The sequence below is a fragment of the Cibotium barometz genome, chromosome 5 (assembly GCF_041138505.1).
Source record: "Cibotium barometz isolate CiBa-2024 chromosome 5, ASM4113850v1, whole genome shotgun sequence".
NCBI lineage: Eukaryota > Viridiplantae > Streptophyta > Polypodiopsida > Cyatheales > Cibotiaceae > Cibotium > Cibotium barometz.
This window is the reverse complement of record NC_141050.1, coordinates 3,940,288-3,967,152: the sequence shown is the minus strand read 5'-3', so window position 1 is coordinate 3,967,152 and position 26,865 is coordinate 3,940,288. Positions and strand designations below refer to the sequence as shown.

Here is a 26,865-nt window from a genome sequence, read left to right as displayed (position 1 = left end):
TCGGTGAATTATGAAAAATGCATTGAAGTTGAGGGTAATTTGCCTTACTTTCTTCTCATATGGATTTTGGAATTTATGAGTATGTCAAAGCTATGCCAAATGCTATATTTTGCTTGTGAGATGTTAGGACATTAAGGCAGGTTTTCAGGTGAAAAAGTACATCTCAAAATAACGGTTTTGAGGGCACTGGATGTAATGGATGTAGCTGGCCACATGTATATTGGAAAAATTGGAAAGCTTTGTTATGCCCACATGTGAATGGTTCAAAGGATTTCATGCAATTCTGTGCATTCACCTGGAGGAATTCAAGGATGTATTGAGACAAGTTGACACATGTATTTGTCATTGGAAATAGTGATGTTCAATACTCCTTGGGAAATTTTGTGTGTGAGTTTCCTTGTTAGGTTTGACACCAACTCTCACAGCTAGAAGTTTCGTACTTTCCTGGCTACTCCGCACACTTCACGACAACGTGTCCCATGCTTTGCTAATGTGTCCCACCGGTTACTCCCGTGTACTTGTTAGTAGTCATTGTGCTCGATGAACGGACGAATCCCGAAGCGTATAATATCATAATCGTCATGCTCTTTGTTTTAAAATTGAACACAATTCCTAATTAACTTTATCTACTACAAAACCAATCAGTTCACTTGTTACTTCCATGCCCCATGGTTTTCTTTTAGAACTTAAAACAAGTGACATACGCATCCTATACTAGGCATGTCTACACTTGTCCTGGTGACTTTGCTATAGACTATCACAAGTCTGTTGCACTCCATGGTCACCTTGTAAAAATGTTCAATCTACTTTTCCAAGTCCATATCACCACTACTTGCAGTCTTTTCACGAGAACCACTTGGCACTTATAGATACCTTAACTTCTGGTACCGCTTCTCCACTATAGAAATGAAGTGTACACTACCTTGGCCATCCAAGATCGTACTTTAGACAAAACCTAGTGCTTTCATACCTTTTGACTCACAAAGTCATATTGACCATACATAGATATGTCTGCTTGACCAAAAGTGTCGGGCACCTTGGCTATCCTAAAAATCTTACATCAGTAACTCTTTGAGATCCTCTGAGTCTGGAATGCAAAGCTTGCCATTCCGCAAACATCCGTTTATAAGATGATAAATCAGATAGGGCTGACTCTTTATCAACATAGCTTGCATCCTGGTCCATCACATGGATTGTCATGGCAAACATAGCTCGCTTTAGCTTACAACATAGTTTTTTTGAGCATGAGGAACATACCTCCCCATTATTGGTATGATGAATCCAAGCAAATTCACCTATTCTATGTGAGCCTATAACTACTTATTAGCTTTTGCAGTTCCATATGTGAATTGCTAGTTCTTAGATCACTCATACCTTGAACTTCAACTTGATTTCTTGAGCCACAAGTTCATTCCTTGAATCATAACCACCTAGAGCTTGCGATCTTTTGCATAACTTAAAACCAAAACCAAATGGACCAATGGCTGCAAAACTGCACTACCAAACGTGAACAACTAGTTCTTAGACCGCTCATCCCTTGAAATTCAACTTGTTTTCTTGAGCCACAAGTCTTCTCCTTGAATCCTAACCACCTAGATCTTGTTGTCCTTGGCATACCTTAAAACCCAAAGCAAATGCACCAGGGCTGCAAAACTACACTATGAAACGGCTGCAAGTGATTGCATTCTATACCCCTTTTAACAAAGGTCAAGTCATCTTGAACCAGTCTCGGTTTACCAATCTCATTCACCTTCTTGGCAGAACTATTAACAACCCTTTGGCCATCACTTGGATCCAAAGTTGCATCCCAATCATAGATTGTCAAACTATATTCCACTTATATGACAAATATGTTTGGAGAATCCCAAATTCAGAATTTCTCATAATCAATGAGGGAACCAAGTCACGAATCCATCTTTTGTAATGGTCGATTTACTTTTATTAGAAATCCGGTCGACCTATGCTTTTGAGCATGTCAAAGGTTCAACATTAACGAAGTAAACTTGAGTTCTCTTTCTTCTTTTAACTGAAGATATAGAATTTGATACGAAATCTTGATGTTTATTACCTACCAAATATGTTAAGTATTAGTATAATTGCTAGGTAATTACGCATTGCAGTTTTATGTAATTGTAACGAATACTTGTTCAAATGATTGTGAGCATAGGATATTTGTATCATCATTGAATTGTACTCAAAATCTGTATTGAATGATGTAAGGTGCATTGTACGTTGGATAATCGCATTATCCAATCATATAAAAATGCATACAAAATTAAAACTTTGAATACCAATATAGCAAAACATTACATCACGAACGTCAATGTGATATAATATACACATGATATTGTTACTCACTCATATTGGTTTGTTAAATTTACACATTGCAATTAGACAACGTACTGGTAACACTTTAATAAGCAGAATAAGATGTGAATCGCATTAGATTTCATTCGTACTATTCATATCTGAAAGAGTGCACAGAGCGGAAGCAAAGTGGCACTAGAATGTGCTGAACAGAGAGTGCAAGAGAGAGAGAGATATGGAGCAAACTATGCTGAATATACTGAACCAAAACAGTCCCAAGCAAGAGACAGTGATAGTCTCATAAGTGAGGGAGCAAACAAGTACAAGACTCTATATAAAAATGAGAGGCCAGCACCCACTATTTATAGTGGGGAAGAGCTGGCCGACTGGAGCATAGAAACAGGCCGACTGGAGCTGTTGGACATGGCTCCCTAGAAAAATGCCAGAATGGCTGGGAAAAATCCCAGAAAAATACTAAAAAAGGGGTGGCCAGCCCACAAGCAAGGGCCATGCAAAAGGGGACCAAATGGGCACCATACAGAGCAGAAACTGGGGATGAAAGTGCTAACACCCCCTCTCAGCACCAGATGCTGAACAAACTCCGAGAATCCGAAGATGAGGAGCCAAGGAAGCCTTAGAAACCGGCTTGGTGAACAAATCTGCAGCATTCTCCGCGGAAGGACAATACTCCAAACGCAAATCTCCAGCAAGAACCCGTTCACGAACATAGTGATACTGAATCTCAATGTGTTTCGTACGAGCATGAAACACAGGGTTCTTGGCGATGGCGATGCAACTCTGATTGTCACACCAAAGAAGAGTAGATCCGGTAGGAGGACAGCCAAGCTCCTCCAATAATCTCCGCAACCATATCGCCTCACATGCAGCATAGCAAACTGCACGGTACTCCGCCTCGGTAGAGGAAAGCGCCACAGTAGGCTGCTTTTTACTGCTCCAAGAAATGGCTCCAGACCCAAGTGAAAAAACACAACCAGTGGTCGAACGCCGTGTATCTGGATCTCCAGCCCAGTCTGAGTCAGACCATCCAACAAGAGTGCGTCCTTGGCCATAAAAGATGCCAAAATCCAGAGTGCCACGTAAGTACCGAAGAACTCTGAGAGCACACCGCCAATGCTGCTGACGGGGTTTGGATGAGAAGGAACTCAATAAACTGACTGCGAAGCATATGTCCAATCGGGAGTAGGTCAACCATACCAAACAACCGACGAGAACCCGATACTGTCCCTGATCAGTCCCTGGAGAAGCATCAAGTGAAGAAAGCTTCTCACCAATATCCAAAGGAGAAGATACTGGTTTGCACCCAGTCATCTGAAATTTGTCGAGAATCTCCCGAGTGTACTTCTGCTGAGAGAAGAAAATGCCCTTCGAGGTCTGCCAAATCTCAAAGCCAAGAAAATAGTGCAAGAGGCCCAGATCCGTCATCTCAAACTCTGTCTCCAAAGCATCCATAACAGAACGGATCCGCACAGAATAAGAACCTGTAAAGATGAGGTCATCAACATAGACCACAATGATAACAATCAACCCCCTCTCAAGGAGGATATAAAGGTTCGAATCTGCATGAGAACGGCGCAGGCCGAGCTTCAGAAAGAACTCATCAATCCGCTGGTACCAAGCCCGCGGAGCCTGCTTTAGACCATATAAAGCCTTCTTCAGCCGGTACACATGATCCTGTTTGCCCGGAACAACAAATCCTGGCGGCTGATCAACATAAACCTCCTGTGTAAGCTCTCCATTCAAGAAAGCCGACTTGACGTCCATCTGGAAAACGGGCCATCTATGATGTCCTGCAAGTGCAAGAACGGTACGAATGGTAGTCATCCGGGCCGTTGGAGCGAAAGTCTCATCGAAGTCGACACCAGGGCGCTGAGCATAACCCTTGGCAACCAACCTCGCCTTGTGCTTGTCCAAGCTGCCATCAGCTCGGAACTTTGATTTGAAAATCCAACGCACACCAATCACCTTACGCTGCAGAGGCCGAGGCACCAAAATCCAAGTGCCATTCCGTTCGATAGCATCCAGCTCTGTCTGCATAGCATGACGCCAAGACTCATGTGAAAGAGCCTCGTCTACAGAAGTGGGATCAGAAGGACCATTAATGATTGTAGACATAAGAGCATAATTAACAAACATGTTGCCCTCATGAATTTGTTTCCCTGAAACTCTGGAAGAACGCCGAAGAGAACCAGGCGGAGGAGCAGAAGGAAGCTCACGTAACCCAGAGTCACGAACTGTCTGATAATACCAACCAGGTACAGATCTGCTCGAACTCGCCGGAGGAGGAGCAGGGTCATCATCATCTGACTGAGAATCCTCAGCTGGAGGTGTAACAGTAACAGCGGGAGCAGGAGGAGGAGTAGGAGGAGGAGAAGGAGGTGCAGGAAGAAGAAGCTCACCACCCCCCTCTGAAGATGTAGGAGTCTCGTCGAACACCACATCACGGCTCACAACAACTTTACCGGCTTGAGGATCATAAAGACGATATGCCTTGGACACAGTGCTGTATCCGAGAAAAGTCATGCGCTGAGACTTCGAGTCCAACTTGGAGCGGTGCTCCTTAGGCACGTGAACATACGCCGTACATCCAAATATCCGGAAATGAACAACGGAGGGCTTCTCACCATGGAAAGCCTCATATGGAGTTTTGTCGGGAAGAGCAGCAGTAGGAGACCTATTCTGAATGTAGACAGCAGTGGAAGCCGCCTCCGCCCAGAAACGTCGAGGTAATGAAGAATGCTCAAGCATAGCACGGGCCATCTCCATAATGGTCCTATTCTTCCTCTCGGCAACTCCATTCTGAGATGGAGTATATGCTGTAGTAAGCTGTCTCCGAATGCCATGTGTCTTGCAATATTGCTGAAACTCCTGGGATGTAAACTCACCCCCTCCATCGGTCCTGAGAGCCTTGACCGAGTGACCGGTCTCTTTTTCCACCTCGGCTTTCCAATCACAGAAGTGATGAAAAGTCTCATCCTTGGTCTTCAGAAAGAAAACCCAAGTATATCTGGTAAAATCATCCACCATCACGAGCATGTACAATGCCTTACTCAAAGACGCGGTACTCATAGGACCACATAAGTCTGCATGAATGAGAGCAAGTGATGTCGAAGATCGGTGTGTCGCCTCCTTCGGAAAGGCGGCTCGGTGCTGCTTCCCCTGTAAACAAGAGGAACAAGGAGAGGACGGAGCCTTGATGGTTGGTAATCCATCAACCAACCCATCGTTCGAAGCTCGCTGCAGAAGCTGATAGCTCAAATGGCCAAACCGAGCATGCCAAAGAGCAGAAGAAGCACCAGAAGAAAGCAGAGCGGTCAGTTTGTAGAGACCACTATCTTGGACTCCCTGAGCCAAGATGCTACCAGTCGCTTTATCACGAATGGTAATCTCATAACGAGAAAAGATCACCTCCGCACCCTGAGCTGTAAGAGCACTCACTGACAAAAGGTTAAAAGCCAAATCTGGAATATACAGAACGTCAGAGAAGTACCTCTTGTCCTCTTCAGAACGGAAGATGGGGATAGTGCCGTGACCATGCACTGGCACAGAAGAAGAATCACCCAGAGTGATCTCGCCTGATCTGGCAGTGAAGTCCTCGAACCAATCTCGATGGGGTGTCATATGAGCAGTAGCACCACTATCAACAATCCAAGACCGTGACTGAGAAGTCACAAGAGCAAGTATACGCCGAGTACCTGCTAAGAGAAGTATTCCATCATCCTTCTTGGGTTGAGACACCGCCGTTGAGGAAGAGTTCTTTGCTGCTTCATCACGCTTCTTCTTGTGACATTGGGGTGACTTGTGACCCTTCTTGCCACAATAGTGACATTCAATGTCCTTATTCTTTGAAGATTTGTTGTCTTTATCCTTATCGGAATCCTTGGAGTTCTTGTCAGAACCCCCTTTACCTTTCTTTTGTTGAGACTTCCCTTTATCTCGTGCTGCCAAAGCTCCATCAGGGCCACCAGAGGTGCCAGTCCGCTCCTCAAAGCGAGACTCTATCTGCATAATGGAGGGGAGAACTTCCTCCCAAGTAACTGGAACAGGACGAGGAGAAGAAACCAGAGACTGAAAGTATGCATCAAACCTCTCTGGAAGTTTGGAGAGCAGCCGAATAGCCATATCCTCTGTGGAGATGTCCTTGCCACAAACAGCAAGCTCGTCCCGGAGATCTTTCATCTTCGAGATGAAAGCAGATAAAGATGGAAACGCAGAAACTGATAAGTTCATAAGTTGCTTTTCCAATGCCAAAATCCGACCCGGAGACTTAATCTCATAGAGATCTGCAAAAGCCTTCCAAACTTCATGTGCAGCATCAGCTGTACGCACATGAGAGAGAACAGCATCCTGACAGTTCAACATCAGGAAGGAGTAAACACGTCGATCATTCGACTGCCAAATATCAATCTGTGCCTGAGTCACACCACCGGAAGAAAGGGTGGGAGGGGTGGCATTGGCTGGTGTAACAAGCCAATCCCAGAGATCCACGCCACGCAAGGCCGATTTCACCTTCACCTTCCAAAGGGTGTAGTTGGAACCATCCAACTTGGCAGACTCAGCAAACATATGAAGAGAAGTGGGAGCAGCCATCACAAGAGCTTGGGCTCAATCTCAAGAAATGCACAATCTCTGAAGAAAAGGTGTCCTCCACAGGTACCAAGAGTGCCACCAAAGCCTGCAACACCACAAGCCCCCTCTGCAAAGGGAAAGGACCACTGGAGAGGAAAACGCAGCAATGAACAAGTGCTGTTCTGTAGAAAACAGGCCGCCTGCAGTCCAATCTCCAAGTGGGCAATGAAACGCTGATCTCCAAGAGCCAGACGGCTGAATCGGTGAAGCCAATCTGAAGAAAAACTGACCAGCAGAGTGCTGTCCAGAAAACGCAGCAGCAAAGGCTATGGATCTGGAAGAAAACGCAGAGGAGAAGGTGCTGAAAACAGGGCTGAATCTGGGGCAGCAGAAAGGTTGCTAAACCTAGAGCGATGATACCATGAAAGAGTGCACAGAGCGGAAGCAAAGTGGCACTAGAATGTGCTGAACAGAGAGTGCAAGAGAGAGAGAGATATGGAGCAAACTATGCTGAATATACTGAACCAAAACAGTCCCAAGCAAGAGACAGTGATAGTCTCATAAGTGAGGGAGCAAACAAGTACAAGACTCTATATAAAAATGAGAGGCCAGCACCCACTATTTATAGTGGGGAAGAGCTGGCCGACTGGAGCATAGAAACAGGCCGACTGGAGCTGTTGGACATGGCTCCCTAGAAAAATGCCAGAATGGCTGGGAAAAATCCCAGAAAAATACTAAAAAAGGGGTGGCCAGCCCACAAGCAAGGGCCATGCAAAAGGGGACCAAATGGGCACCATACAGAGCAGAAACTGGGGATGAAAGTGCTAACAATATCGTGTGAGGACATCGTACTAATTTTGATCATTGGGATATTTGTTAAAGTCTTAAATAACAACATAATACATCTTAGGTCATGGGATGGAGGTCATTGTACTTGTTCGTAACGCATGTATTGCTCATAAATGTTTTTTTTTTGTTTAGGTCATGAAGATTGTGGTTTGCGTTTTAAGTCTTGAATAGAAATGCAACGTAAGGTAGATCGCAAGTTCAATTCATCGGGTGTCTTGTAGATTAGGTTAGTGAAGATATTGTTCGCTCCTTGCTCCTTGCAATGCATTATGCTAATGCATCTACTCTAACCACATGCTAAACACCTAAACATGAAAATCACAAAGCAAGAGAGAGAGTGATGGTCGCTCCAAGCTCAATGCTTTTGATGCCGTGCAGATATGCAACACCATAAATCTGTGAATGCGTATTCAAAGATGTCATATGCTGATGTAGAGTGAGCCATGTTGAACCACAATACTCCGAACATGAATGTGAGATACACCACCCTATGTAATAGGAACCCAATCCGATTTGCAAGAAAAGCCGCCAAAGTCAGCTCACAGACGTCCCAAGGTGATATGCCAATCATGGAAAGCAAGGCGGCTACCTTCAAGTTACTCCAACTTTACTGCAACTCTGCTTATGACCACCTTGCAAATTCTGATCCTCTTAGCATGTGAACCACCTCTAAAAGGCACCTTAAAATTATAAGGTATATGCAGGTTTTAAATAATATTACTCTCTTTGATGTGCTGTAGATCGACGGCTTGATGAAAACGGTGATAGCTAGAATATGTTGATGATGATAGTGATGGGGAGACACCCAGCCATGCGGTAGATTAACCACATGAAAGCTTAAGCTTTGTAGTATACTAGCTTAGCCACCAATAAGAGCTTCTACAAAGGCTGTAGGCTGTGGCAAAACTGCTGGATGAAATCGATGGGGACGCCGATAACAGTTCACGGATGGCAATGAAAGAGGACGGATGGCAACGGTGGACGATGATGATGAGTGGAACGCTCCATGATGTGAGCAAATTCCAGCACTGTAGATTGTTGTAGAAAATTCCCTTTCTTGATATACCTCTATGAAAAGCGTACTTAATCTAAAGAATAGCAATAGTTACATAGATCACATAGGAGCGCTTGTGAAGCCGGTTAGTGCTTCAAGGAAGCATGGGGATGGCTATGATAAAGTCTGCAACCAGGCCTTTTACAAGGTGTGCCTCTATAACCTCGCCATCTTCGTTGGATAGATATAACACCATATCTTTTTATCTACCCTTCCTGATTGCACAGCTCATACAAAATCACCAGCCATCTTCTCTGGTTCGTTGCAGTCTCCAGGCAATGAGCCCAACTTCTAAATCTTTGATTCAATGGTTGCCAAAATGTAGAATTCACAGTAAAGAAAACGTTCTTTCTTGCATGTTCTCTCTCTTTTCTCAAGATCACTGAAGAAAGTGTAAGAAAAGCTGTCTGTAACATTGCTGCTGTGTACTTCTGAGAATTCTCCTGCTGTGTATGCTTGTGAAAATTCTCTTTCGCTACCCTAAAGATCTGATGCTGCTCCTATTGCTCTAAATAATCGAGAGAAGAGCCTACATTGCTTCAAATCCAAAGGTTTTCTTTCTCCTCCCTAACAAAATCTGAGAGCTTGCGTGCTTGCACTCTCTAAAAGAAAAACCACCAACAGTTGTGTTCTCCCTCCCAAGAAAAAACGAAAGCAAGGTCCAAGAGAGAGAAAAAAACAGCGATCCCAACCAAAGGCTATGGCTAAAGCCCTTCCTTCTCCCAAAGATAGTAACCAAAAGCTCTGATACCAAATGTCAGGCCCCATGGCTGCATACCCTAACCGTAGAAAACTAGCATGCATGCAAAAATGTCATGAAGAGGAAGAAGATGAGAATTTTGAAAGAGATGAAAACCCTAGCAAGGCATACTTGATTAACCACCCAACCATTATATATACTAGTGACCCTAGGTGTCCAATGTGTACCTTATATACACCAGTGACCCTAGGTGTCCCATGTGTACCTTACCCGTCACACACCATACTCAACGCTCCCCGTGTCCCCGCTGATACGTCTGTGTGGCACATTACTAAGTCTTTAGCCTAGAAACATCACCCGTGAACATTACTCCTTCACACTTAATCTGATAAGTGGTGACGTGCATTTGTATGCTGCTGTTGGGTCCGTGGCACTACCGACGTGTCCCATGCATTGCCAATGTGTCCCATGCTGTGCTTGTGTGACTTGTTAGAGACGTAACACTAATTTTCCATGAGAATGGACTCAAGGGAATAGGGGTATAATGTCCAAATATCTTGTTATAATGGAGTCAGTTGCTAGTTTGGCAGAGTCTATTTTAGGAGTGGAAATGTTTGAAGACGGGAAGTATGTTAAGTACCTGATTGTAACCATAAGATTAATTGATCTAGTCTTGTGGTGAGCCTGAGCCTCTAAACTTGAATTTGGACTATTAACTTGTGTGTCTGGTGTTTAGGAGATCTTGGGAGGATTCTGTCCGGATTTCGTCGTGATAATCCCTACCATCAACAATGGCCAAACCTGAATGGACTTGTCAAATTTTGACCTGCACAAAACTGATCGAAACTGCTAAGATCTGGTCCAAAGCAGCCCAAACGTGGGCAGTAGAGACTGTGAGGGGGAGCCCATATGACAATCTTGCAATCTCTTGCATCAACCCTTGCTGAAAGATAAGCCTCCAACAACAGATGCCAATGCTGAAAATAATGTGGTGGAGGCTCCTCCTGGATAATTGCTTTTTCCTACTTTTCACTTCTGCGACTTTAATTTTACAAAAGAAATACCATAAGATTATGTTAACTTCATAAAGAATCAAGCAAGAGTACTCAAAACAATCCTCTCCCTTTAGCTCTCTCTTTTGGATATGATATTTTAGTGGCTTGTGGATTCTATTGATGCATTCTGTCATTTTCTTCATACGCTGCGTTAGTCACGTCTGGTAGCAGCCTGAGGTTCCAATATGAAGGGCTCTAAAACACACTGTTCTGACACTTTCACGCACCTTTATTTACACAAGGTATGGATTACGGAAAAAGGTTGTAAGTTTGTCAAGAAAAAGGGATTATCATTGAGAGGATGGGGGCAATGTAAGACCATTTCATAGATGTGTGGAAGGAATGGCATGGGCCCAGGTGGAAGCTGCAACATTTGACGTGTATAAAACATTACGTAAGGCAATGTCCTCACAATATAGCTAGCCAAAAGCCTATTAATTCTTTTGTGTCCATGTTTCTTGATGGCTCGACAAATAGAAAGAAGTCAGAATGGGCAGAGATGAGCAAGTAGGCTGATGGGCTGATCAGCAGGCAGGGAACAGAGAAGGGACCTGCTGCAATGAAGCTGGTTTTTCTGTAAGATATAAGTAGAGCAAGGGTAGGTGCGCACAGTGGTAGTTGGCAGATGAGCTTGTAGGAGTTGCATACTGAGCCGGAATGGGCAGAGCGCTGGGGTCTGGATGCTAGGGTTGAGCTGTACTAAAGACTGCATGATGGTGGGAGAAAGTGAAGGTGCATATTCTTTCTTGCAAGGGCAAAGAGAAAAGAGACAGAAGGGTGGGTTGGGGGACGGGTGTGTGTGGCTAGCTACCCCTTAGAAAACTTGAGTTGGTGCTTTCCTATTTATTTGTCATTCGGAGTGACTGGGTCATTAAAGTTTGTTCCTCTTGTACATTATTTCAGGTTTTAGTACGGCTTGTTGGAGCAGATGACACTATTCATGCTTTTCACGAGAATTCAATTCATTGGCTAGCTGATACGGATTTGCTTGAAATGCTTTTGGATAAGCTAAGTCCTCCGGTGAGTTTTTCAATTCAAGACATTATGCTTTTATTTGAATCCAGCTCCGGATGTGGGTTAAGATTCTCATATTGAACATTGATAACTGTCTCATCTAATGGCTTGCCATTGAAATTATCAGAATTCTCATGAAGCACATGCTAATGCTGCGGAAGCTCTTTCAGCTGTCTCTCGGTTATCTCAATCAGCCTTAGCCACGAAGCTTTCTAGTCCTAGGTTTGTTTTTTTTTATAAATCAGTGAGAGATAACACTTGGAATGCTTCTAATCACAAAATAAAAATCCCCCACCGCCCCCCCCCTCCCCCCCCCCCCCCCCCCCCCCAAAAAAAAAAAAAAAAACCAACAGCCCCCCCCTTCCGCATACTGCTGGCAATGTGCTATATTGTAATGTTGCAAATGATAGTATTCCTTTGTGAATGCAGCTTCATTGCAAGGCTGTTCCACCAAGCACTTGAAGATCCTAACTCCAAATCTACGCTTGTTCATTCTTTGACTGTGTGCATCTCGTTGCTGGATCCAAAGAAATATGTGCTGGTAGGCAGAAGTAGAGGACAGCATATCACAGGTTCCATTCCAATGGCCAGTCCGGAAACAATTGAAGGCATGCTACCGAGGCTTGGTTAGTGTTTGCATCATTTTTCTTGAGCTGACTGAAGATTCACTTAGTCACTTCTTCGGAATACTTTAGAGCCACTCCACTGGAGGGAACGTCACAAATCTAAGACCACTGTTTATTTAAAGTGTTTCAAACCAAAGGAAGCATGTTCTGAAACAACTATGAGACACACACACACACACACACACCTGCAGAGGTACACATTGGGGTGCGTGTGTATAATTACGTATGTACATGTGTGCAGGCGCACGTGTGAGAGAGAGAGAGTTATATTAAACGTCTTCAAAAGACCATAAGATCTATGAGACGTAACGGATTACAAAGATTATGTGTTACAAAAAACTGGTAAAACAGACAAAATAATGCTGCCTAGTTAAAAAAGCCCCAAGGCTTTGGGCCTTGGAGCATGTGTACTGTATGCCATCCACATCTACATCTATGAGATGAGAGACATCCACTGCACGGGGCCGGCCGCCGTGGGGGTTGGGGGGGGTTTCGATACTGCTCAAGTATGGCTTGGATTTGAAGGTGCTGTGTCAAGGGTCTGCACCTGGGTGGGTGTGGATGTCGGGCCCGTGGGATCTGGCATGCTCTCTCCTTGCTGATGGGTGTTCTGGGTAAGGCATTGGCGGGTCTGCCTGAGCTGGGGCTACTCCTGCTCATGGGTGTGACGTCTGGTCACCTCAGGGGTTGTCTGGGCAAAAAAACTGTGTGAGGACTGTCTCTGATGTGTCCCGTCCTTCCCTTTGTGCGGCTGAATATATATATATATATATATATATATGTGTGTGTGTGTGTGTTGCTCAATCTCTGGTCGAAAGAAGTATGTAATCTGCCTCTGTAGGTGTCTCTCCCTCTCTGATCCCCTCCCTCTCAAGAGACCCTCTCTATGTCTACGCAGCTCTAGCAAGTATAATCCGAGGCATCTCTGATCTTGGTATCTAATGACTCTGGAAAGTGGTCCGAAACCCTCTCTGAACAGGCGGTGAAAATGGCCTCGTATCTCATAATATACTGGACAGTGACATATGTAATGTAACTCTGTCTTTGGCTCCATCTGGACAACTGACAAATCCTGGGTACTCCTCTGATTTTGCCAGTCTAAATCTCTAGTTGGTGTGAGGATGTGCGCATCTGACCAATAGCACACCATACCCCATGAGAAAGATGAGTATCCATGTAGCTGGGTCTAATCACAAACGCACCCTCCGTGAGCTGGAGAAGATGATCTCTATAGAAAGCCATCTTCGTACGAACCTCGTGTGTCTGCTATATCCATGTCCTCGTAGTGTCCAGCTAAGTCAAGTCCTGCTTGATAAGTCTGGTAATCACTGCTCGTGTGAGAGAGAGGGAGGGTGCATCCGGGGAGTACTAAAATGGAGGTAGCCCGTCCATACTAAAGCCATGCAGTTGGAACCAAGCTGTCATCTGTGCATACCAACATGATCCGTCTCCCTATGATGCCAACTGTGGTGAAGACTCCAGGGCTAAGTGAGCATATCTGTCTCTAGGGGGAGCCCAAGTGCTATGTATAAAGGAGACTGATCGAGTGAGTGCCTCTACTACTAATGGGGGGGCAGCCATCTCTTCACGGATAATATCATGTGGTACGGAGGCCTTGGCCCTAATCATCCGGGAAATCATAGAAACCAAGGGCCTCTCCATACATCTCCATCCATCAGTGCTACCAGCTCGGCTGTGGTGATCCACTGAGGGTCCCCATATCTCCATTCCATCAGCATGGCTGAAGTGACCAAAGTGTCAAAGAGCCAGAGCTTTGTTCGAGGTTCCTGAAACTGAGCCTGCGAACACACCCTCTCTAGTCTCCCCAATGCTGCATAAGCTCTGGTCAATCTGATCTCCGTTGCTCTCCTCAAGGAAAATAGTGGGCCACTAAAAACCACACCAAGGTAAGTATATGCATTTGTATACTCCACTGTTTCCTGACCATATGTAAAGGTGGGTACCGACCTCCTAACCCACTGTGCTGTGCTGTTAAATACCATCACCTTGGTTTTACCAAGGTTAATAGACACTCCGCTGTCCTATGTGCAAACGTATCATCAGCATACAATAACAACAGAATCCATGTCCCTTCTAGCTGTGCTCCTCTGTCACCCTCCCGCTCTACATAGTCCGAAACCTCATCCACATACATCCCAAGTAAGGTGGGAGAAAGGGGGCAGCCCTTTTTCACCCCAATAGTGGAGTGAACCATCTCAGATATACCCTGAGTAGTACGTACCTGCCCCACAACTGTGCTATATAAAGCCATGATTCCCCAAATCAGCTCTGTGGGCACTCTCATCTCCTGTAGTCTGCGCATCAGTCTGGCTCTCGGTAGTGTGTGAAAAGCTTTGCGGAAATCCACAAAGCAACAATAAATCCTCCTGCCATATAATTTGCCCTCCTCAATAATAGCTCTGAGTGTCAAGATATGGTCAAGAGTGGAGAAACCTCTCCTGAACCCTGCCTGCCCTGATGCATGTATGCCCTCTCTCTCTCTGTCCATCTACTCAACTCGTGCTCAAGAATAGATGCATATAATCTAGCCAATGTGTGACCAATCATGATGGTACGATAATTCCCAGGAAGCATGGGATCCCCTGACTTGAAGATAGGCACAATCGTGGACATATTCCAAGTCTCAGGAAAACCCTCACACATGGCTCGGTTAAACATCATAGCAATAAGCTCTGCAAGCATATCTCTCGGATGAATAAAGTGCTCTGCTACCAAAGCATCATGATCATATGCTCTCCCAGTCCTCATCCTGTCAATAGCTTTCCTTACCATCTCAGCAGTAAAGAAAGCATATGTCTGTGGGCATGGCTCCTATGGGTTTGGCAGGGGCAGCTGTCCTGGTGCTGTGTACAGGGATGCTGCATACTCACCCCAAATCTCTGTGGAGGTAATGGCTGGTGATGGTGAATGCTCATGGAATAGTCTCCATGCCTCGCGTGAGTCTTGACTCATAAATAACTGATACAAATCCCTCTCTAACTGAGCAAGATAAGCCCTCTTCTTCCGTCGCACTAGGCGCCGGAAGGTAATCCGTGACTGTCTGTGAGTGGTAACACCCATGAGCACCTCTCTCTGTAATCTGATCCTCATCTCTGTCTGTGAGTGGTAACACCCATGAGCACCTCTCTCTGTAATCTGATCCTCATCTCTCTGCACTCCTCATCATACCAGCTGTTCTGGGGCATGTTCCTATATCGTCTCCGTGTAGGCTGACTATGGGGATATGCCTCTGATGCTGAGCATGAAGCGCCTCTATCAATATCTGAGTGAGTTCATCTAATGGCCGTCCCGGTTCTCATCTCTCTGCACTCCTCATCATACCAGCTGTTCTGGGGCATGTTCCTAGATCGTCTCCGTGTAGGCTGACTGTGGGGATATGCCTCTGATGCTGCAGCATGAAGCGCCTCTATCAATATCTGAGTGAGCTCATCTAATGGCCGTCCCGGCTCCTCGGTACATAAGCGTCTGAATATCTCATCTGTGTACACGGTGTCAGTCTCCCTCATAATGGTATAACGAGTGTGTGTGGAGACCTGTCCCAATGGAGCTGTGCTAAACTGAAATGTGAGAGTGAAGGACAAGATAGCATGATCCACTGCTACTCCAACCGGCCTAGTGCCTACCATAAAATCCTGAAAAGAGGGAGTGAGACTGGGCTGAGCCATAACATAGTCCATTGTACTAGCACCATGCCGATGTGGAAAGCTAGTGAAACCGCCCGCTGTCGGGAATCTCTGTAGGCCATTCAGGATGGCCAATCCATGTGCAGTCCCCATGTCTATCAAATACCGCCCATACACAGTATGTTCCTCATCCTGTGAGAGTCTAGATAGGCACATATCCCTAACATCAAGCTCCCTCAACATCTGCTCTGAGGTATCATAAAATACTGTCTGGTTATGGGCGGTCTTGGCATTGAAGTCCCCTAGGAGAATGATGTCACCATCCCTGGAGAACTCCCAAATGTCATCATCCAAAATAGAAAAGGGAGACTGCCCGCTAGGTGATGCATACACTGATGTACTAGGAGAAAAATAGCATATAGCAATGTAGAGATATCTGCCCGTCTCTGCCCTCAGTCTAACCCACATGTACCTAGCCTGCTCATCTCTGCGGACTATATGTATCAGTGGGTGCAGCTCCTCTCTAAACAATACTGCCACTCCTCCTAAGCCCCGTCCTCTATGCTCTGAACGAGTCTCCTGTCTACAAGCTGTCTCCCATCGGTATCCACTAACATGTGGCATGGACTGTCCAGGAGCTTGATCATAGTCACAAGGAATGGGCATTTTTAGACTTTGGAATGTTGGGGATGGCACCATTTTCCCGTTCCCGTTCCCATTCCCGTCCCATGTCACTCTATAGTCACAGGGAATGGCCATTCTTAATCTTTTCCATCCCCGTTCCCCGTCCCCATTTCGCGTCCCATGTGACTATGAGCCTGATGCGTCTCACAATAGAAGATGATGTCCCTCCTAGTGAAACTGTCCTCAAAAGCCCCTACATCAAGGCGTAGAGATCCATTACAATTCCAAGTAGCAAATTTGAGTGTAGTCCCATAGGTCTCGCGCCGTCATGAAGAGCGCCTCTCCATAATCACCACTCTACCATCTCTATAGAAGGCCACTTTCCCTTTCTCTCAGGCTGCCCTTATCTCGGGCGTAACTTCTTTCATGTGGGCAAGTTGCGAGAGTGTGAGGTCATCTCCAAGTTGCGGGAGTGTGAGGTCATCTCCAAGAAATATTCCCGTCTTCTTGAGTGTAGGACGTCTCTTCAAGAAGTCCTTCTTCGCTTCCATGGAGGGGAAATGAATGATAAGTGCTCTCTCCTTAGAAGATTCGCCACTACCTTCTCTCTTCTTTCCCATACTCAATGCCTTTGTGTGCGTGGCTTCAATGCCCATCATAGAGAAGAGCTCCTTGGTTTCCCTTTCCGCATCATCACGGTCTTTTAGACCGGACACTCGTACATGTAAGGCTCGGGTCTTCCTCCTTTTCTCCTCTTCAAGGGTCATGTTGATGATGGTGAGAGTGGGGATGGGTGGCGATCTTGATCCATTTCTCCGCCTCGTCCATCTTCTTTTGTGTCTCTGTGATCACCTCCACCCATGAAGATGTCTTCTCTCTATGTTGCTCCTCCTCTCGAATGATCCTCATTTGTTCCTTGATGGTATTCAGCTCTTCAATAAAGGAGGGCTGAAATTTTCCATCCTCAAGCTTGCCTTGTGAAGTGGCTTCCAACTCCTTTTTGAGGGCTGAGATTTCAGCCGCTTGACTTTTAGCATGCAATTTGGCCTCCACTAGTTCCTCCTTTAAGGCTGAAATCTCAGCCTCTTGCCTGGATGTTCTCTCTTCGAGCTCTTGGATTTTGTTAAATCCCTTCTCGAGTTTGGAGAGGCGGTTTATGATTGCGGTAACGGAAGAGTCGACCATCTTCTTGTTTTCTTTGATAATTGTGCTGAGCTTGTCCTCCACCTTCACGAGCTCCTCTTTAACTCCGGTCTTGGCCATGACTTTTTGCAGTACTTCCCACAGCCAATGGACTGGAAATTAATCCATGACACCTGCGCGCAGCGCGAAACAACAGCAAGGGGGGTGGGGAGCCATGTAGAGAAAAGAGAAGAGATTCAGCACAGAGAGAGAGAGAGTTATGTTGCTGCCTTGGGGGCATGAGGAAGGGTGTGGGTGGGAAGACAAAGGTAGAGGGACAGGCCAGCATAGCGAGCCAGCCCAGGTGGGAGAGAGACATGCGAACAGCAAAAAGAGAGAGAGAGAGAGAGAGGGAGGGCGGCGGAAGCGAACAGAGGAAGAGAGGGCGGCGAAAAGGGGCGAAACAGCGAACAGGGAGAGGGCGGCGGAAGCGAACAAGGAGAGGGCAAACAGCGAGCAGGGGCGAATAGCGAATAGGGAGAGAGGTGGGAGACAGGGAGAGAGGCGGGAGAGAGGGCGGCGGGCAGGGGCGAACAACGAAGAGAGAGAGAGAGAGAGAGAGAGAGAGAGAGAGAGAGAGAGAGAGATCTGCATTGCATTCTTGTATACCCTATGCATATAGGTTGCATATTGAGCCTCTAGCAGTAGTGCTCCATCAATCACACCCCCCACTAGCTCAGTACTTTCATACTTTATTTCATGTTCATTTTGTCCTCCTTTTTCTGGACATCCAGAAGACATTGACATTTGTACATTGATTTGTCTCATAGGTCGAGTTCGGTCTCTAGTAGACATTAATACAGCTCTCTCTCTCTCTCTCTCTCCGCTTCCGCCGCCCCTCTCCTGTTTGCTTTCGTCGCCCTCTCTCCCGCCTTTCCCTCTGTTCGCTGACTGGGTGTATTCCAAGTCTCTTGAGTGTATCGCTGCCATAAATCCTGCCGAAGGACTTTGTTCCTGTCACTGTGAGAGAGCTGGATGTGTGGTGCATGTATATCATACTGGAAAGGTGGTAGGTGATCTATGTCGAGACCATGTTGCGTGAGCCACTGTATTATCTGTGAATACCATGATCTCCTATCTCCACTCTCTGCGAGCTGCCTGGACGCCTCAAAAGCTCTATGTGAGAGTTGATCTAATGGCATATCTCTGATCCTCTGTATGAAGCAGATTGTCTGGAAGAGGGCCTCTACTAGCATAGGAGGTGCAGCAAACTCCGTCCGGACAATGTCATGTGGGACGGAGGGTTTGCTGCAGATCATCTGTGAGAGCATGAGAATCTGAGGCCTCTCTATCTGAGACCATGTGGAGGTGGCAAGCCCAGGTGCTCATTCTGCTGCAGCATACATCAAAGCAGGGGTGACTAGTGTGTCAAACAACCACCCCTTCGTGTGGGGCTCTTGGAAGTGTGCGTGGTGACACTGTCTCTCTAGCATGGCCAGAGCTGCATACCCTCGTGTGAGTCTATCCCTGGTTGCTTGTGCCATAGTAAATCTTCCTGGCGGAGTCGTAAATGTAATCCCCAAGTACACGTATGAGTCTACCACCTCTACCTGTCCTCTTGCTAGTGTGAAGATGGCCTCTCGTCAAACCGGCCCTGAGGTGTGGAAAATCATGGCCTTGGTTTTCCCAAGGTTCACTGTAAGCCCCCTCTGTGTGCAGAAGTCATCGAGTGCATGGAGATGGTGCTGTAGTCCCATCCGTGACTCAAAGACCAGAATAATATCATCTGCATATAGCATAATGTGGACTATGGTACCTGAGATGTCTACCCCGTCCCCACCACCGTGACCAATCAAGTCAGCCACCTCATCGATGTATAGCCCAAATAGTGTAGGAGAGAGTGGGCATCCTTGCTTCACACCTATGGTGCTAGCAATAACATCAGATAGCCCCCCGGGGCATCGTACGCGCCCGAGGACCTGCTCATATAAAGCATAGATGCCCCAAACCATCTCTGATGGGATCCCCAATGACTGTAGGTGCTGGAAGAGTCTCTCTCGTGGCACCGTATCAAATGCTTTGCGGAAATCCACAAAGTAGCAGTATACTCTCTTCTCCCGCGCCCTAGCCTGGTCAATCAGACATCTTAGAGTGAATATATGGTCAATAGTGGAGAAAGCTCGTCGGAATCCAGTCTGCCCTGGTGCTCGCTGTCCCTCCTTCTCTGCATATGAGCTCAACTCTGCCTCGAGCACTGCGCCTTAAAGTTTGGCCAATGTATGACCAATCATGATAGTCTTGTAGTTGCTGGGGTCTAGCATGTCTCCCGCTTTGTGGAGAGGCACGATGGTGTGCATAGTCCACTCAGCTGGTAGGCCTTCCACTAGTGCCCTATTAAAGAGGTGAGCAACAAAGGGTCCCAGTGTGTCAGTTGCATAAACAAGATGCTCACTCTGTATACCTGTGTGGTCAGCCGATCTCCCATGCTGTAACCGGCGGATAGCTCTCTCTACCATCGAGGCGGTAAAGAAAGTAGAGGTGGTAGGGCGGGACTCCTGTGGCTGTGGTATGGGCGGCTGCTGAGGGATATGGTAGAGGCTCTTTGCATGTGTGCCATGTGTGTGGATCCTCAATCGGGGTACAAGGGGGAGGCTCTCTCATCCTGCGCCATGCAGTGGCTGCATCTCTGCTCATGAGTAGGTGGTATATATCCCAGTACTGTGCCTCCTCATATGCACGCCTCTTACGGCGTGTGAGGGTCCTTATCTGTCGGCTCACCTGTCTCTGTGTAATGGTCCCTTGTGCTCTCTGGGCACGGAGGTGCCTATATAGCTCTTTGCACTCATTATCATACCACCGATTCTGGGGCATGCTCCCAGATCTATCTGTGTGTACAATGTGTGTATGATGGGGGAAGCTGCTGGTGGCGGCTCTGACACCCTGCAAGCTCCCGTGTCCTCCACCTCTAGTGTGTGCATCACCTCGGGGTGCTCGAAATCATAAATGTCGCAGTGTCGGCTCTGTGTCCGTGCATTGAAGTCCCCCATAAGGAGGACTTCCCCCCAAGTTGGAGTAGTGTATGATCTCATCTGAAAGGGCTGCATATGGTGACTCTCCCAATGGCCCTGTGTCCTCCTCCTCCCCTCTACTCTCCTCCTCTGTTGTCATGGCATATCTCGATCCTCTAGGAGAGAAGTAGCGTAGAGCAATGTATAACACCCTGTCTATTGAGAGCTGCAGTCTAATCCACATGTGTCGAGCCTCCTGGTCACGTGCTACCACTTGTAGGCTCTCATGTAGCTCTCGCTTGAAGAGTACCGCTATACCTCCAAATCCTCTCGATGTGCTCTGCCGTGTGGTCCCCGTGTATGTAAACTCCCACTGATAGCCCTCTACTTTGGGTAGCCCCCTCTCTGGGCTCTGGTGCGTCTCTGTAAGTAGTATGATGTCCCGTCCCTCCATGACCTCCTCCAACCTCCCAGGATGTGTCCAAAGTGCTCCATTGCAGTTCCAAACTGTTGTGTGTAACTGTGAATCTGGATCCTCCATAGCCGATGTCCCACAGGCCGCCTGGCGCTAATCGGTGGCCTTGCCATCGATGATGACACGGCCGTTGCGATAGAATGCTCTCTTGCCATCTTTCCGGGCTTGTAGGACTCTCGGCATGCATGTTTTCCTGTGTTCTATCTGCATCCTTGTAAGGTCGTCATCCAAATAGATGGGATCTCCCTGTAATCCTCGTAGAATCACCCTCTTCCTCATGAAGGTGACCCTCTCCGTCTCTCCTGCAAACTGTAGGATGAGAGCTCGCTTGCGTGTTGAGAGAGAGAGAGAGAGAGAGAGAGAGAGAGAGAGAGAGCGAGAGCGAGAGAGAGCGCGTCTACTAAAGACCCAATGGGCCTGTGAGACCAAAGTGATACAATAATGTCCATGGCATATCTCATCATGTAACGCAAAATAAAATAGAACAAATGAAAACTATCTCGTTGGAGGGATACAAAACTGTCCATGGAAGGAAATCTCATCATTGAATACAAGGAACATGAAACATGAGAGGAGCATCAGCCCCCAATAGATGGTATACCACTGTGCAAAATATCACAATGGGGCTAATGAATATGGCCGAAAGGTCTCCTTCACCTACGTAATGTGGAAAGGTAGCTCGATGGCGATGGAGCATGTCATGGATCTGGAGGTAATGAGGGGATCGTGGCTAACTTCCAAGAGGAGGGGGGTGCTGCGCACGCTGGAATGCGAAAACCTGGACCAAGGTAACTCCTTGTGAGTGAGGTTAGTCTGTAGGCAGTCCGAGGTGGCTCTTGGTAGAAACCAAAGTGCGGTAGACTAGCAGTCACTCAATCCAATTGTAGTCCAGACAATTAATCAAATAAACAGGAGCTAGAGTGCTCCAAAACAAAAAGGAGAACGACACCTGTTGGCCCCAAAGCTTGGCGCCCCTTTCGGTATTTCTTTATTCAATTTCAATGGAAAGATTTAGATGATTACAACATGGCCATCCATGGCTCTTATGTCTGCAAGTCCAATCTGCCAATCCTCAGGACCTCTTAGTATAGAGGTTACACAGCCTTGTGTCCCAAGAACACCACACTGTTATCACCTCTAATCTGCTAAGTCTGTACATCCATGAGGCCTTGAATAAGCATTTGACTGAACCATGCACATAGCCAGCCATAAACTCAGCCATGAAAACCAGTCCACAAACTCCTCCAAAACAGCCCACAATCTTGTCCTGTTTCCACCCTCTGAACTGCCAAACCCTTCCTCTCACAAAGGGCTAGAGAGAACCACTCTGGAGTAGTCTTGAGCCTGTGAAAAGAGAGACTTCATATGACATCACCTGCAGTCCCACTTGCTCACAAAGAAAGAGAAACTTACAGTCTTGATGTCGGTTTCCACAAGGAAGAAAAGACTGGAGAGGAAAAGCCCCGAACTGTCTTGTCCTCTTGTCTTGCAGCCGGGAGAGAGACAAACAGTGAGAGAACCTGCTGTCCAGCCTTGTGTTCCCTTCTCACAATTCACACTTCCCAACTGACAACCATCTTCTTGCAAAAGCAAAGGAGAGAGAAGAAGCTTCTCTAGGCGACTGTTTTCTCTGCAGCACAATAGTCGGCGATCCTCCCAAAGACCAAAGAAAGAGAAAGACAATATGGCTTGTGTCTCTGCCCTGTAGCGCAGCACAGCAGCCAGTTTCAATCCCTTAACAGCATGCTTGGAGGACTGCTAGGCTGTCCCTGTAGTGTCAGCAATTCAGCCCGCCTGCAGCCTTTCCAAAAAGCCACCTGTGGCCAGCAGCGCAGAGTTCTCAGCATCTGAATTTTCCCACGCCTGCAAACCATAGTAGCAAGGGAACGCCGTTTCCACCCCTTGGGAACGGTGGAACGCGTTCCCCCAAGGCTGAGATGCCTAAACCGGGTGGAACGTGCATGGGGGAAGGATTTGGCATTGGAATTGCTAGGGAACGTGGGGAAACGGTTACATGGAATGTCTGGCTGCCGTTCCCCCTCTGGGGAACGTTTTTTATGTTTGGCCAAAAAAGAAAAAAGAAAAAAAGTGTACCTGCTGTTACAAGCCGCCTGTGGATATCCTTGAAAGACGTACCCTATTGCCGCCTGCCCGCATACTTCCTACGCTCGTGTGGCGTGCTTGCTTGACAGCTCTGAGTCACAAGTGGGCTCCTCTCTCGAGTCTCTTTAGATATCGACTCCTACTTTCCAAGGCAAGGTAGCAAGGCTACGTACTTTTCCCTCTCTCTCTCTCTCTCTCTCTCTCTCTCTCTCGTCCCCCCTCATTCCCTGTCCCCCTGTGGCCCGTTCCCGTTGCCTTGATGGGACTTTCGTTCCTTTCCTGTTCCCATTTTGTTGCTACTATGCTACAAACAACGCCGCCTGTCTACTGTCCCTCCAAAAGCAAGAGTTAGAGGGGCGTAGCCTGCAGCGTGTTTGTATGCGTTTCTTATTCAGAAACTCCCACCACTACCAATCAGCGCTCGAGCCAGCCTCACGTTTTTTTTTCCAAAAAGCTAGAGAGAGAGAGAGGGAGAGAGGCGTGTACTTCCCAAAGTGGAGTAGCCCCTTCTCACCATAAATATCCTAGGGCCCATTTAAGTTTATTAAAACGTCTGCCTAAGGGCCACCCAAGGTTTTAAACGTGAAAATACTTTAATCTCTTGGTCCCCCTTGACACTTGGGGATGTCCACAAGTTAACTTTTTGTCCGGGCACCCAAGTATGAACAATTAAATGTTTATCTTGTTCACCGACCACCATGCCCACACTTACGTTGTACCAATTTCACAGGTCCATGACATACCCCTCTCTTGAAAAATGGCAAGCGTCCTCGATTGGAATTTGGTGATACAGCAAGACATCCAAAGTGAAAAAGTACAATATGGCAAGATGAGCGTCCCAATCTCTCTAAGCCATGCATATGTAACAACATTCACTGCAAACCAACGGTGTAGTAATAGTCCAAGTTGTATACCACTGTGAACCATACACAACCACAACATCCAATGTGACTAGTAAACATATCATAGAAGTCCCATAAGCAGATGTACTGTCAGTCATCAGTACCTTCGGGTGAGACAAAAGCTGCACCAAGCAACCTCTAAATGTCATCTGAGCCTGTCTCTGTATCAGGGGAGCGGAGGTGCTACCTCCCTCTTGAGCATCAAGCAATGCTCTAGTCCCATGCTCTGTTGAAACTGAATGAGCCGTAGCAAGAGTCCTCTCCAACTCAAAGGCATCAAGATAAAGTTGCAATACCTGAGGTGAATCTGTTAAGTCACCCTCCTCCATCCACTTCGCATCCATCGGTGAATAGTTCTTGAACTTCACAAGATAGCGACGGGAAACTTTATCTCGTACCTTTCTTTCCTTATGTGCTAGTATCTGCTCTGGAATAAGAACCTCATCAGGTTCCTCAACTTCCGGCTGAGCCTTATCTGATACATCCGCAGGCACATCCCCACGGAAAGGTCTAAGTAGACTCACATGAAATGCATTGTAAATCCTCCAGTGATCTGGTAGCTTCAAATGATAGGGTACCTCACCAATCTTTTCCAATATCTGAAAAGGTCCATAATAGCGCATGCTCAACTTAGGGAATAAGCGCTCTTTACCTTTCATCTTTTTGACCCTAGCTTTCTCAAATCGCAAAAGAACCCAATCACCCAATGCAAACTCTAATGCACGTGTGTGACGGTCTGCTGCTTTCTTTTGAGTTTTCTGGAGTGCCAACTTAACTCTCCTATAAGCTTCATCCATGTTCTCCACATACTGGTCAGCCTCAAAGAGCCAATCCTCAGGACCTCTTAGCATAGAGGTTACACAGCCTTGTGTCACAAGAACATCACACTGTTATCACCTCTAATCTGCTAAGTCTGTACATCCATGAGGCCTTGAACAAGCATCTGACTGAACCATGCACATAGCCATAAACTCAGCCATGAAAACCAGTCCACAAACTCCTCCAAAACAGCCCACAATCTTGTCCTATTTCCACCCTCTGAACTGCCAAACCCTTCCTCTCACAAAGGGCTAGAGAGAACCACTCTAGAGCAGTCTTGAGCCAGTGAAAAGAGAGACTTCATATGACATCACCTGCAGTCCCACTTGCTCACAAAGAAAGAGAAACTTATAGTCTTGATGTCGTTTTCCACAAGGAAGAACAGACTGGAGGAAAACCCCCAAACTGTCCTGTCCTCTTGTCTTGCAGCCGGGAGAGAGACAAACAGTGAGAGAACCTGCTGTCCAGCCTTGTGTTCCCTTCTCACAATTCACACTTCCCAACTGACAACCATCTTCTTGCCAAAAGCAAAGGAGAGAGAAGAAGCTTCTGTAGGCGACTGTTTTCTTTGCAGCACAACAGTCGGCTATCCTCCCAAAGACCAAAGAAAGAGAAAGAAAGTATGGCCTGTGTCTCTGCCTTGTAGCGCAGCACAACAGCCAGTTTCAATCCCTTAACAGCATGCGTGGAGGAGTTCTAGGCTGTCCCTGTAGTCCTAGCAATTCAGGCCGCTTGCAGTCTTTCCAAAAAGCCACCTGTGGCCAGCAGCGCAGAGTTCTCAGCATCTGAGATTTCCCACGCCTGCAAACCATAGTAGCAAGGGAACGCCGTTTTCACCCCTTGGGAACGGTGGAACGCGTTCCCCCAAGGCTGAGATGCCTAAACCGGGTGGAACGTGCATGGGGGAACGATTTGGCATGGGAACGGCCAGGGGAACGTGGGGGAACGGTTACATGGAACGTCTGGTTGCCGTTTCCCCTATGGGGAACGTTTTTTATGTTTGGCCAAGAAAAAAAAAAGAGAAAAAGTGTACTTGCTGTCGTGAGCCGCCTGTGGATATCCTTGAAAGACGTACCCTATTGCCGCCTGCCCGCATACTTCCTACGCCCGTGCGGCGTGCTTGCTTGATAGCTCTGAGCCACGAGTGGGCTCGTCTGTGGAGTCTCTTTAAATATCGACTCCTACTTTCCAAGGCAAGGCATTAAGACTACATACTTTTCCCTCTCTCTCTCTCTCCTTCTCTCCCGCTACGCCCCCCCCCTCTGTTGCCCCCTTCCCCCGCCCCTCCCGCTGCGCCCCGCCCCTCCTGCTGCGCCGAGCCCTCTCGCTGCCTGCCTCGCCCCCCTTCGCTCTCTCTCCCGCTGCCCGCCTGCGCCCCGCCCGCCCGCCCGCCCGCCTGCGCCCCCCCATTCGCTCTCCCTCCCGCTGCCTGCCCTTAGCTCCTCCCTCGTGCTGCCTGCCTGCCTGCCTGCCCCCCCCCCCCCCCCCCCCGTTGCCCACATCTCTCCCTCCCCGCCTGTGCGCCTTCTTGCCTGCGTGCACCCCGCCTTTTGACCCCTCCATCTCTCTCTCTCTCTCTCTCTCTCTCTCTCTCTCTCCCCCAAGCGTCTGCGTTTTTTAGGGTTTGCGTCTGCGTTTTTTACACTGCCGCAGATCTGCGTTTTAGGGTTTGGCTGCACTTTCTGAATTTCAGATCTGCAATCTCTCTCTCTCTCTCTCTCTCTCTCTCTCTCTCTCTCTCGCTTCTTCCATGGCTTCCCCCCTGCACAACCCGATGAAGGCGACCTTTATGGTCACAAACAAGAGGATAACAAATGTGGAAAAGGAGATGAAGGAATGGAAGGCGGAGATGGAGGGATGGTGGAAGGAGAAAGCCAACTTTCTCCAAATGGTATTCAATGAGGGTAAGCGGTGGAAAGAGGAGAAGGAGGACCTCATAGCAGAAGTCAAAGACCTTCACGGGGAAGTCAACACGC

The 26,865-nt window shown here is 47.2% G+C and overlaps 1 protein-coding gene across 14 annotated transcripts in view; it reads left to right on the top strand.

Moving 5' to 3' along the window:
* The window catches only part of LOC147637975 (uncharacterized), a 237,637-nt gene that overhangs the window by 73,871 nt on the left and 136,901 nt on the right, over window positions 1–26,865 (top strand). For all 14 annotated transcript variants that reach the window (XM_086797152.1, XM_086797089.1, XM_086797184.1 and 11 more), the window contains 3 exons: window positions 11,456–11,572; window positions 11,694–11,788; window positions 11,996–12,192. In XM_086797152.1, the coding sequence (XP_086653278.1) occupies window positions 11,456–11,572; window positions 11,694–11,788; window positions 11,996–12,192 (409 nt within the window). The remainder of the gene's footprint in view (window positions 1–11,455; window positions 11,573–11,693; window positions 11,789–11,995; window positions 12,193–26,865) is intronic.